This window comes from Procambarus clarkii, chromosome 27, assembly GCF_040958095.1.
Source record: "Procambarus clarkii isolate CNS0578487 chromosome 27, FALCON_Pclarkii_2.0, whole genome shotgun sequence".
Lineage (NCBI taxonomy): Eukaryota > Metazoa > Arthropoda > Malacostraca > Decapoda > Cambaridae > Procambarus > Procambarus clarkii.
In genome coordinates, this window is record NC_091176.1 from 9,874,713 (window position 1) to 9,888,732 (window position 14,020).

A 14,020-nucleotide genomic window follows, 5' to 3' on the forward strand; every position below is an offset into this window, starting at 1 on the left:
AATTCATGTTATGCCTGCATACTTGTTTGCTTTCTCAAATTTAACAGATGCACAACACCAGTGCTTATAAAGAGGTCCCAGCAGAACAAGGTCGAGGTGGAATAAAGTTAAGGTGGGACGAGATCAGTGAGAGGCTTTAAGAGGTGAGGCTTTATAGTACTATACTGTACATTAACACTATCGACAGCCGGGCAGGCAACCCGTCGCCCACCCCAAGGAACGCCATGAACTCGAACATGTGCATGAACTCGCCACCACCCACAAATGTTTATACTCTTTTCGGCTTTCTGACCTCAAATGTGCTACGTCATTCCAATTGTTATCAAATTGTTTGTAATCGAATGCTGTAAAAGAATACGGGCATATAAGAACATATAAGTCTTACTTTCCTATACTTTAGACCCACCATGCACTGCAAGGCAGGCCGTGTGTTGCCCGAGAGCCAAGGGCGGCGTGGGTGGCCACCCACGCCTTGGGGTCGAGATGCCACGTAGGATCTATAGAGAATGGGAAGACGTTGGCGCTCATTTTAAAACAAGTCCCATAATATTCAGATAATAAATGGAATTTTACACATTTTAAAATTATTGCTGCCGTTTGCGTCATGCCGCTCACTCCGTACTTTTGTTTTTTTGATGGATACAACGGCATCGGGCAACGAAAGTGTTAATTAATAATACATTTATGAAGTACAGTATTAGTTAAGCAAGAGGTGAAGCAATATAAAATTCAAGGAAAATTCAATGAGGCTGCCCCTCTTGCTATACAAATAACCTGTACTTCATTAATACAAATTTTAATGCATAATTCCTTTACTTTCACCTCACTAATCCAGTGAGGTGAGGTACAAGCTTGGAACAATGATTTGGTTCATTCTTTAGAGGGGGACTCGTCAAAGTCAGGTCCAGATGTGGGAAGATGTACCAAAAGTCTCTTTTGTTCACCTCACCTCAGCCCTTCCCTTGTGTTGCCCTTTTATAGGCACTTGCCTTATGTATCTGTCGGATGGGTGAAGGGTTACAACTCAGGTCAACACTCCACTTGGTGTTTAACATTCTTCAAACGGTGAATTATGTCAATAACGGTAAACTTAATAATATAAGTACTGAGCCTCGCTCGTCAATCATATTAATTTGGCAAAATATAACAAGCCCCATAGTCAAGAAAAATTTACATTTGTCTTTCTATCATGATTGTACTTAAATTTTTTAATTTTTTCTTTTTAAATTAACATAGTGTTTATTTAGATAATTTAAATGCTTTACCCATCTCTTTATCTAATAGCTTATCACACTTTTTTTCCTTGGATAATAATTCTGTAAATATTTTCTTTATTATCAACGATGTTGAGAAACACAGCAGAGATTCGAGTTTATTGGAAATATAATTTTGCCTCAAAGCTTATCAAATATTTTAGTCAAAACATTATTTTCAATAAGGTCTACACTGCACCTGGGATTTTTCAATATCAGTAAGAATGTCACATTCTACTCAACCAACCTACTTAATATTAAAACAGTTTCATGAATTTCTTCATAACTAATTTGAGAATGTTCCGAGTTCAATTTTTTTACCTACCTTTCATTTAATTAAATTGTAATTTTAGAACTGCACTAAATGTGAGAAAATTAAAATGACTCAAACATTAATTATATTATCAAGATGCTCAAATGTCCCTATTAAAACTTATGCAAGTACTGTATAAGCATTGCTTTCATGAAAGAGTATTTTATTCTTACAGTTGATATGTTCCTGTACAGTGTCTTGCCATCCTTTTCAAAGGCCTGGAACTTCTGCAGAAGTGATTTTCCATCAATCCTCCAGATTGGCGGATGTTCCATCATGTCCATATCCTTTTTTGCCATGACAAAATCACCACTCTGAAATTAGTAAATACAGTGCATGTTTTTTTTTTAGTGTCACCATCATCTTGTAGATATACAGTATTATTCAGTGACCTTATATTTCCAATGTTTCCTACAAACAACTTGTTAAAATAATAGTTTACAGTATTAGGGAAAGGTTGATGATTGTTAGCCACCTGCACCTACAGTGTAATTTTGAAACAATAAACCTCCAATATGTCAGGAATACCATACATGTTAAGCATGTTAAAATATGAAAGGCAATGTAGAAAAGAAAGTTTTGGCTTAAGAGATTAAAATTTTTTCCACACCTGTGTGCATTATTTTACAAAAATCATACAAAAATATTTGTTATTGTTAAAAGTCTCATATTTAAAAAAAAAAATCAGAAAGATATGAAGCCTTTAGGCTGTAGAATGACAAAACACCTAAACATATATTATGTAAAAGAGAAAATTGGCCAACAACTGGTCCCACAGGATCTTTGAGTGTCGGCAGATCAATTAAAAACTATTCCACGCAAAATGTACTGCACACCATGCTACCGAGCACTTTACTATCGGATCCACTCATTGGTTTTCAGGAAATGAGCCAGTGAACATGGGGACCACCAAGAAACCTACATCATTAGGTAAAATAATTGACTGCAGATCACATTTTCCCGTTTTTAAGTTTTTACTTTTTTCATCATTCAGTGCCTGAAATGTGGTTGTAAAAATAGTTCAGAAGCCACATCTTCTAAATTATTAATTGAACAGTTTCCCCAAGATATTCCATACATGAACTTGATCATAAAAAAAAGTGGGGGGAACAAGGGCATTAGAAAAGTGAAAGGGCCTGGTATGAAAAAAATCACATGGTTAGTCGTCACTGAGGCAAAGGAGCTAGAGTGCTACCACTACTCCACCAGGGATCTAGTCTCAAAAGATATTTCATGGAACTCCCACTGCATAGCTTCCCCAACATCTTCAATCACAAACCCTTAATATTCATATGTGGAAATATCTTTGGGACAACAATCAATACATTTTGTTTGCAGTTAGGATTGAATAAATTTGCACTCAATATTACAGTGAAACTACACACTTTAAAAGCTTTTAAAGTGGGCAAATTGATTGCAACGAGTGAGCCGGAAGGTCCCAGAATTCAAAAAAGGGTTCATGCCTAAAGTCAAAAGAGTTGGTTCATGTCCAAACAAAGTAACTACTACAGGAGTTTGGTGAACTCTTGACAGTCTTCAATCTCAAAAATTTGTTGAGCTTTCCAACCCACATATCAAGCTCATTCCTCAATCCTGTCATAACTGACCTTCCTGCAAGCACAGTTCACTGCAGATCCTGGGATACGTTGGTTCATCAGGCTACCAGGCTGTCTTTCATCATTACTGGTGCAAGAACTGAGCCTTGTGGTACTCTGCTAGTAACACTCCTTCCGGCCAGATACATTGCCTCTGATTACCACCCTTGTCTTTCTGCCACAGAAAATTTTTCATTCATGTCAGAAGTCTCCAGTCACCCTTCCAGCATGTTCCATTTTCCAAAACAGCACCTTGTGTGGTACTGTCAAAAGCCCTTTTTAGGTCTAGATAGGCACTGTCAATCCAACCATCTCTTTCAGTGTTATCTCAGTGCTCCGTCATAAAAACTAAGTAAATTTATTGCACACATGATCTTCCTGTTTGAAAACCATACTGTCTGTCTGTGTTATTATGTCATTACTCTCTAGATATTCTACCATTTGGTTTTAACTTTTTTCTAGTAAATATTTTGACTACCATGCTTGTTAAATTAATGATACAGCTCTATAATTTAGAGGTTCTTTTTGGTTACCATTTTAGTAGATTGGAACTATGGTTGTCTTTTTTTCCAAATATCTGCTAAGATTCCTGTGGACAAAAATGTCTGGAATATCCATTGGAGTGGGATGCTCAGCTCAGTTGCACATTCCCTCAGCACCCAAGGTGAAACTCTGGTCCAAAAGCTTTATTTCTTCCTAGCCCCTTCAGTAAATTTCACTTTGTCTCAAGACACCTCTATGCTGCGGGCCGCTCCAAGCAACAGCGTGTTGGACCAAGCTCTCACAAGTCAACCCTGGCCTAGAAGAACTCTCAAAACCCTGTATCAAGCAGGGTTAGGCCCCCTTTCCTATATTAAACCCAATTTCTTGCCTTTTCTTCTCAACCCTCTCACAATTTCTGTTGAACCAATCAGTTTTCTGGTTCTACATCTCTGTTTTGGTATAAAAAAAAAATTGTCTTCCTTGTATATCTCCTAGAATATGGCATACTTCCTTACCTAGCAACAAGTCTCTTCAATCAAATTCATTAAAGAATCTGCTTAGGTCCCTATACTGTCCTCTCCTGAAATCAAGTTTATCAACTGTTACAATTTCTGCATTCTCTTCTAAATTATATCACATTGCATTTTTAATTTCCATGAGGACATGGTCACTCTTTCCATGTAAGGAAGGTACTGGATGTCAAAAATGTCCTCTTCTTTCCTGGTGAATATTAAATCCAACATTGATGGGACATCCCCTTCTCTCATTCTCATGACCTGCTTAATGTGTTGATACATAAATGTCTGTAGAAAGAGGTTTACAAATATGCCAGGACAAATGTCCTCCATTCTTGCTTAATATGCCACCCAGTCTATTAATTTCATGTTGAAGTCATCAAGTACCACAATCATAAATTATCTTTACCTGTTTTTATTATAATCTCTCTTTATAATCTCTCTTGTGATCATTATAAAGCCCTCTCGTTTCTCATCCAACTCTTTCTTTGTCCATGTGTTGCTTGCTGATGGACTGTAGGCATTTATGATGACAGCGTCTCTACCTTTCCTAACTTGTCTCTCATGTCTCCAAATTGAGTAGCCCCTCGAGAATATGCCTCATTTAAAATATTATCTTCAAGTTTCCTCCCCTTTAGTGCAACAATATCTGGCATCCATGTATTATATCATTTAGCTCCAGTATTTTTTGTTTTCACCCCATCTATGTTAGTACATATGATTTTCAGAAATATATTCCTTCTCCCATTGTCCTTTACTTCTCCTTTCCCCTAATGATGATGTTGGCTTGTTTTCTGTACTATTTCACACTTCCCACCAATCTATCACCTAGTAGAAAAAAAATTATTTCTTCCTCATTCGTACTCTTATTTAAGTGTTTTGCTTCAATGAGCTGCAGTTTCAGTTTCTCTGTCTTCCTTATAGACCATAATTAATGACCATAATTTCCCATCCTCATCACCTTGCAATTTCCTAACATTTCTGAGAACTTCTTCCAACTGTTTAGCCCCATTTAGGGTAATCCTAAATGGTTAATTGTTTCCCGTTTCATACCTACCAATTCTTTTGCAATCAGACATTATCTTTAGTTGTAAAGCCTTCTACTAGCCCAACAATTTTATCTACTACTTTTACTTCTGTAATAGATAAATTTGGACTAGTGGGATGTCTTACAACTAGAGATAATGTCTCTTGACTATAGAAGAATTGGTAGGAACAAAAAAGGGAAAAAGACTGACCCTTTAGGATTACCCTAAGTGGAGCTAAGCAGATCAAAGAAGTACCCAGGAATGTTAGTAATGATTGATTATGGTACAACACTTATTAAATTGTTACAAGCAAAGTTTCAATAATTCTTTAGGTTTGGCACAAAATAATCTCTATGTATATGGCACTAGATCTTCAGACAATCTTGAAAAATATAAATATTTAAAAGAAAATATTTAAATTCATTGATAACCATCAAGCTGTGTTTCCTTATCAGCACACAATTACTACAAGCAATTATCTAAAAAAGTAAATATAAAGCATCATTTTAAACCCCATGCACAGTAGAACTTGGCATACTGTACTATATAAAAACTACATAAACATGACCGCCAATAAATATAAACATGATTTCATTATTTATACGAGCATGCAAGTCGTAATATGAACTTTTGGCTAGAGATGAGTTTTATTAACGATAACTTTACAGGTATGTCTCATTTGAGTTTCAGGAATTTCAAATTAAATTTTATTTGTGGGGAATTTATTTCAATTAGTCTGAGAATGACTTACTCAGTCAAGTTATTACATGCGTCCATGGCAATAGCGTAAGGCTCAGCTGGAAGTCAGCTGTGTGACTTAATTGGAAGGTCATGTACTTACCTTGTTTAACTGTACTCTACATTTTGTCTCTGTCACTAACCTTGAACTGAGATTCAACCATTTCAAGCTGTTCAGCTGTAAGCTGAGGCCCCTCTGGCAGCCGGATTGCCTGGACTTGGCGCTGGACTCGACCACCGGCATAGTTGTACGCAGAGCTCAGCTTGGATGATGATTTCTTATCATCCGTCTATGAGCACGTGAATTTAATCAATCAGTTGAGGAAATTGTTCCAAATTAAACATCTCCAATCTTGAGCCAACAGATCCTCATATTACCAACACTTTTACAACATGCTGATAAAAACCTTGCCAACTTACACTTGAAACTGTGTTGTCTCCCCCACCATCACTACCACCCTCGCCACCACCGACGCTTCCGCTAACACCACTGCTGACGCCACCACCATCGCCAACGCCACTGCCAACGCTTCCACCACTGCCACCGCCACTGGCACTGACTACTGTTGATGCCTGATATGATGGGGGCCGACCACGCCTCTTAGGAGCAGGTGGGGTGCCACCAGAGGTGGACAAGAGTTTGTCAGCATTATTAGAAGAGTCATCTTTGCTGGAATTGCTATCTAAGGTCCGCTTGACTCCACCTCTACCAGAACCACCCCGACCTGGAGAAATGAATACGCCTTAGGAAAAAGGCAAAATCAAGATCAGTTATTTTCAAAAAAAAAAAAAAAAAGATACAGAAAAGCCATAAAATTATAAGTAAATTAATAAATAAAGCCAACATGCATTTTATCAAAAGATCAAAATAATAAATAAAATCTTCTCAATGCAAGCATTGTTCATTCCATGAACATTCAAAACTTATTTTATTTTATCAACATGCAAGAACAGTTTGTTAATGAAGGAATTAAAATTCACTAACCAATAGAAAGCAGCTACTTTCATAAGCTTTGAGCAATATTATGTATTAAAACTACACTACTAAACAAACAGTTATGAAAAAAATTAAACATTTATTCACACTGCATACCAGTGTTTTAAGCCAGTGCACTACAAAACAAATTCCAATCCAAATTATCCACTTTATTTGTGTGTTTTGATCAGTTGGCAGTAAGAGTGGCAGTAACACTGTATACCACCATGCATATACATACATTCTTGTAAAGCCACTACCATGCACAGCATTTTGGACAGGTCCTTAATCTTAACTTTCCCTGGAATATGATTCGCCAAATAAGTTAACAACCAGGTAGCCATTCACTGCTGGGTGAACAGAGGTGTACAGTTAAGGATTGGTGCCTAGTCAATCCTTCCCGGCCAAGATGCATACCCAGGACAAACCACTTGCGAAGCCCGGGGCGAATGTGTTACCACTGCGATTTCATCGATCTTCCAGGGAAGCGATTTAATCTAAGATCATATCTTGGACAAGGATAACCGATTATGCACCAAGCCTCAACTGCCACTGAAATTACGTAACTGGTTGTTAACCAGTTACACAATGTTGACAATGGCAGGTCATGTTCCAGGGAAAATCTGTGAGTAAGGCTTACCAGCTTAAGAGAAAGCTCTCGGCTTGCTAACAGGAGTCAGAACTCTGTTCTGGTACCCACTTGCATGTTAAAGTAAAAAAGTTCATCTAACAGTTCAAACGCTGAGAAATGGCTCTCTCTACAGCATCAGCTGATCAAGTGTTTCCCAAGGTTTTAAGACACTAGACACAATCACCCTAACACCAGGTATGGTGTTAAGGTGCACCATACCAGGTGCACCATACCAGGGTGTTAGGGTAGTGTTAGCCCAGAGACAGCACTGGGACACCTGCTCGTGACAATTCTCAATCCTACAGTAGCTATTTTCAAGATCCAATAGTCTGATTTTCCTGACAACTGTGCCAATTATCCTGACACAACTGTGCCAATTCTCCTGACACAACAGTGCCAATTCTCTTGACACAACTGTGCCAATTCTCCTGACACATCAGTGTCAATTATCCTGACAACAGTGCCAATTATCCTGACACAAATGTGCCAATTATCCTGACACAAATGTGCCAATTCTTCCAACAACTGTGGTAATTCTCCTGATACAACTGTGCCAATTCTCCTGACACAACAGTGCCAATTATCCTGACAATTGTGCCAATTATCCTGACACAAATGTGCCAATTATCCTGACACAAATGTGCCAATTATCCTGACACAAATGTGCCAATTCTTATAACAACTGTGCCAATTCTCCTGACAACTGTGCCAATTCTCCTGACAACTGTGCCAATTCTCCTGACAACTGTGCCAATTCTCCTGACAACTGTGCCAATTCTCCTGACAACTGTGCCAATTCCCATGACAACTGTGCCAATTCTCCTGACAACTGTGCCAATTCTACTCAAATCATAAAATAAATCATCAGAACTTTACAGGCCTATCTTAAGATAATGGCAACAGTGAAACACAATTCTGAAGTAAATAAAATGGTAAAAAATAAGGATCAGCAAAGCTTCCATTCAGCCAAAATTTATTGGGTACATTATTATGACTGTATAGACCTCTAAAAAGAACATGGAATTGCAGCTCACCTCTATGTCCCCCTGATCCTCTTCCTCGTCCACGTCCTCTACGAGGCCGAAATTCTTCTTCGTCACTTAATGGAACAGGCTGAAAATTTTCTTTCTTTAATACAATTTATAATTTAAAAGATAAAAAAGGGTAAGGCACTGCGTAAATTATCTTACGCAACAATAGCTGCGTATGATAACAATTTAAAAAAAAAAATTAGATTAGAAAGCTAAAAGCCATGGCAACAAGGTTTGCAAAATGTTAAATACTGTACCAAGAAATTATGAATCTACCACAAAAATTTTGTTTGCAATTTATCACTGTTCTCAAGAACTTTTTATTTTGTATCATACAACCTTATATCACAGGTTACATCAGCACACATTACTTCAGAAGAAATACCTTTTTGTTGATAGGATTAAAATCTGGGTCATCGTCCGAGTCACTTAAGTGATAATCTGGATCAGAGTCGGCCAATCCATCCGATTCTGCATCGATGTGACCATAACGCTGAACATTACGCGATGTTCTTCGTAAATTTTCTCTTTGTGGGGCTCCTTCTGTAAGTGAACCCAATCAACTTAGATTATTATAAAAAAATTGCCTGCATTCATTCCTTGTAATGCATTAGACTTTATTAAAATAACTTTCGTTGGTCCAGATAAAGTGAGAGATGGAACAAAAGATAAAGAAAAAAAGAATGGAAGGCCAGAAGCAGCCGTGAGAAACAGTGGTACAAGCACATTCATTTCATACTGTTGACCTCATTGGAAAAAATCAGATCAGCCTCTATCCCTATTCACAATAATCAAGAATATGCAAAGCAAAATGGTAAAAAATGAAATATTAAGGGATTGAGTGAATTCTGCCTATTTAAAATACCAAAAGGACACACTGCCAATTGGTCTTACATCCACTTACCTTTCAGCTGTTTGTAAAGTATATCCCCTGCCCCCCCCCATCAACATTAGTTGTAACTGTGACAGCAGCAAGATCATAACTTTACACTCATTCATTCATATATACATGACCCCATTTTCCACTGTAATAGGATGAGGACCAGAGAGGTAATATCCCCGAGAACAAATAAAAAAAGGAATAAGTTAAACAAAATTTAATAAAGAAAAATTATAAATACTGTATCACTTACTCATCCATTCTTGTTATTAACCACTGCACTGTGCACCTGGCTTCAACACAAACTTCACATAGTGCCAATTTTAGTGCCATAGGGACCAATTTTTGTTGTTTTAATAAATGTTCAGGTAAAGTTAATGTCAAAATGTTTCAAAACTCAGCCATTTTCACTACAAAACACAAAGAATGATGAAAACATTAAAAAAAAGATTAAAATATAGCCTAATTAACAAACAATACCACAACTCTCAGAGCGCCTCAAGGCTCTCCGCGTAGCACGGTGGTTAATCACACTGTTGTACAGGATCACAAGCAAACTATCACAACCCCACAATCCTGGTGCTATATACAGAAGTGTGAATGATACAACAAATGGAAAAACAAGATTCGAAGAGACAAAGTGTCCGCAGCCTTCAAGTAACCTTGAAGACATCTTCCATAACCAACCTAAGGAAAATGTCAAAGCATAGTTTGAGGAATATAAAAACTATCTTCTATACTTTTAAGGCATGAACAATTATAAAATAACATTATCCCGGGACAATACAAAGTTATAGTTATATTAGTTATCCATAGTTACATAGTTGTACTATTCTCCTTGACCCAACAATGCCAATTTTCCTGACAACTGTAGCAATTCTACTCGAATCATAAAAGTTAAAAAATTGGCACTGTTGGGTCAAGGAGAATTGGCATAGTTACATAGCACACAAGTGGGATGCAATCAATAAACCTTTAACTCCATAATACAAGATGCATGAAATGTGAGGATAAATGAAATAAGTGACAAAATTCATGTTTAGCTTTAAAGTTAAATGTAGACCTATTTGAGCTAAGTGACATGAAGATGAATGAATGAGACAGCATATAACTAAAAGAATGGTTTAAAGATTATACATGCAAGAACAAAACCAAGAGCAGTAAAGCAGAAATATGCATGCTGACTGAAGAAGAGCCTGGTGTATAATTATACACCCGGTGTTATACATCTTGGTGTGAGAAAGAGTATACATGTGGATATTTTCTGCAATGAGCTGAAAAACTGCAAAGGGTGTGATGCCAAGGATGAAGCACGAGTACCCTGGCTGATCTTTACCAAAGAGGTGTGCGATAGAGGTGTGACTGCCATGCAACTGAAGAATAAGAGTAATAGAATGAAACTGTCACATACACATTACATTACATTAATACATGTATGCTCAAGCATACACACACAATTATATGACCGAGGATACAAGAACATTCAAGTAACTAAATGGAGTTACCTGGTCGAATAAGTGTAAGAACATTAAATGGTAAGTGGATGACAGTGCCATTTATTGAATACATATTTATTGTCACTTGTGTAAGGTACACAAGTGACAATAAATGTGGAAAAAATAAGAGCTGGCCAATGAATACAAGAGGAAAGTAGATGGTGATCTTGATGCAAAAGTTACTCTCAATGGCATGTGGAATAAATACAATGAGTGCCTTAATAAGAATGCTAAGCTGATGTGTGGCATTACACAAACCAATAAAGGATTGAGAAGTGCTGTTGACAGGGAAGAAAGTTTGCAGAGAACATCAGATTCCTTTAAATTGATGGATTTTTGGTTATATTTTTAAAAATCTTAAATTAAATGTACTTATAATTAATAAATATTGCCGTAATTAAAGGTGCCAAACAGATAATTACCAGCCAGTGAGAACTACACCTTCTTACATTCCTTTCAATATAATTATCACCGAGTTACAATATTTAGCTCATATAAGGCTAAGTGCACAATACAAAATGTAAGTAGTAACATACCACGAGAGTTTGGACTGCCTCCACCTGCTGCAGAACTGCGCCGACGACCTCTACGTGCAACATTCCGTCTGCCACCTCTTAGTCTCTCTCCACCCTCACTATTGTTTGTTGCTTCTGAACTGTTGGTATTTTCCCCATCAGTAATAGAAGGCTTTTCACTCAAGTCTGTATTTAATGGATATTCTGTATGAGACATGTCTGTAGTAGATGGGAGATGAACGGGAGAAAGGTCAGCTGGAGTATGATCAGTTGGTGTGACGTCCTCGTCTGGGGGATCAAACTCTATAGAGGTTGCAAAAACTTCTGTTTTGATTTCAACATTTTCTTCCTTTACTATAACATCTGGTTTTCTGTCACTACCTTCAGTTTCAGTGTCAACTTCATCAGCTTCTACAAGAAAAAGAATAAATAAATAAAATATTATATATATATTATTATATATACAGTATATATATATAATATATATATACTGTATATATATATATATATATATATATATATATATATATATATATATATATATATATATATATATATATATATATATATATATATATATATATATATATATATATATATATATATATATATATATATATAACTTAGAGAAAATGAAATATCTACACAGTATATGTATGTATGTATATGTATATATATGTATATATGTATATATATATATATATATATATATATATATATATGTGTGTGTGTATATCACGAAAATAAACACGTGATTAAGAATGTGACAATGTCAGACCACGGAGGAAAAATGAAACAGGAAATTTCCTTAAGTACTTTCGTATATTAAATACATCTTCAGAAGGTCATTTTACAGATCGAGTGATGGGTATAAATAGGCAGGAGAGAGTGGTGAAGTAAGGTGAGGTACAATACTTGGACAACGCAGAAGGCCCATTGGCCCATCAGATGCACCCAATTAGCCCATCCGATGTAGCCCAATGGCCCATCTGATACAGCAAACATACAAGCATAATACATAGGTAATTATAACATAAAGAGGTAAATATATACAATAAATTGATATATATATAGATATATATATAGATATATATATAGATATATATAGATATATATATAGATATATATAGATATATATATATATGTCGTACCTAGTAGCCAGAATGCACTTCTCAGCCTACTATGCAAGGCCCGATTTGCCTAATAAGCCAAGTTTTCCTGAAATAATATAATTTCTGTAATTTTTTTCTTATGAAATGATAAAGCTACCCATTTCATGATGTATGAGGTCATTTTTTTTTATTGGAGTTAAAATTAACGTAGATATATGACAGAACCTAACCAACCCTACCTAACCTAACCTATCTTTATAGGTTAGGTTAGGTTAGGAAGCCGAAAAAGTTAGGTTAGGTAGGTTAGGTAGTCAAAAAACAATTAATTCATGAAAACTTGGCTTATTAGGCAAATTGGGCCTTGGATAGTAGGCTGAGACGTGCGTTCTGGCTATTAGGTACGACATATATATATATATATATATATATATATATATATATATAGATATATATATAGATATATATATATAGATATATAGATATATATATATAGATATATATATATATATATATATATATGTCGTACCTAGTAGCCAGAACGCACTTCTCGGCTTACTATGCAAGGCCCGATTTGCCTAATAACCCAAGTTTTCATGAATTAATTATTTTTCGACTACCTAACCTAACCTAACCTAACTTTTTCGGCTACCTAACCTAACCTATAAAGATAGGTTAGGTTAGGTTAGGTAGGGTTGGTTAGGTTCGGTCATATTTCTACGTTAATTTTATCTCCAATAAAAAAAAGTTGACCTCATACATAATGAAATCGGTAGCTTTATCATTTTATAAGAAGAAAATTAGAGGAAATATATTAATTCAGGAAAACTTGGCTTATTAGGCAAATCGGGCCTTGCATAGTAGGCTGAGAAGTGCGTTCTGGCTACTAGGTACGACATATATATATATATATATATATATATATATATATATATATATATAGATATATATATATATATATATATATATATATCTCGCGAGAAGGCGTCCAACAGGGTGACCCCCTCGCTCCTCTCCTTTTCTGCTTAGTCATCAAACAAGTCACAGAGGTCCTGTCCAGCGAGCTTAACATCTGGTTCTTGGATGATGGTACCCTAGCTGGTTCCCAAGACTCCCTCCTGGAGGACATCAGAAAAATCCAGGAGCAAGGTGCAGTTTTAGGCCTCACCCTGAACCCTTCTAAATGTGAAATAATATGTTCCAACCAGGGCATCGTAGAGAGAATAGAGGGTCTTCTGCCAAATATCCATAAAACTAAACCTGAAGACAGCACACTCCTAGGAGCTCCCCTGGGGCTGAAAGCCATCGATGAGGTCCTTGATAAGAAAATCGCCGACCTTAAGAGGATGGATGGGAGGATTGAGGATATTGATGCTCATGATGCACTCTACCTCATCACCAGATGTCTGTCCCTCCCCAGGTTAACCTACTTTCTGAGGTGTTCACCATCTTACAGT

At 36.4% G+C, this 14,020-nt stretch overlaps 1 protein-coding gene across 4 annotated transcripts in view; it reads right to left on the reverse strand.

Moving 5' to 3' along the window:
• LOC123762658 (glutamine and serine-rich protein 1) overlaps positions 1-14,020 on the reverse strand; it is a 54,582-nt gene that overhangs the window by 23,217 nt on the left and 17,345 nt on the right. For 2 of the 4 annotated variants that reach the window (XM_045749300.2, XM_045749302.2), the window contains exons 3-8: positions 11,476-11,865; positions 8,949-9,106; positions 8,567-8,645; positions 6,346-6,668; positions 6,069-6,215; positions 1,740-1,880 (exon numbers count right to left, since the gene is read on the reverse strand). In XM_045749300.2, the coding sequence (XP_045605256.2) occupies positions 1,740-1,880; positions 6,069-6,215; positions 6,346-6,668; positions 8,567-8,645; positions 8,949-9,106; positions 11,476-11,865 (1,238 nt within the window). The remainder of the gene's footprint in view (positions 1-1,739; positions 1,881-6,068; positions 6,216-6,345; positions 6,669-8,566; positions 8,646-8,948; positions 9,107-11,475; positions 11,866-14,020) is intronic. The other 2 variants (XM_045749301.2, XM_045749303.2) reach the window with 2 other exon arrangements.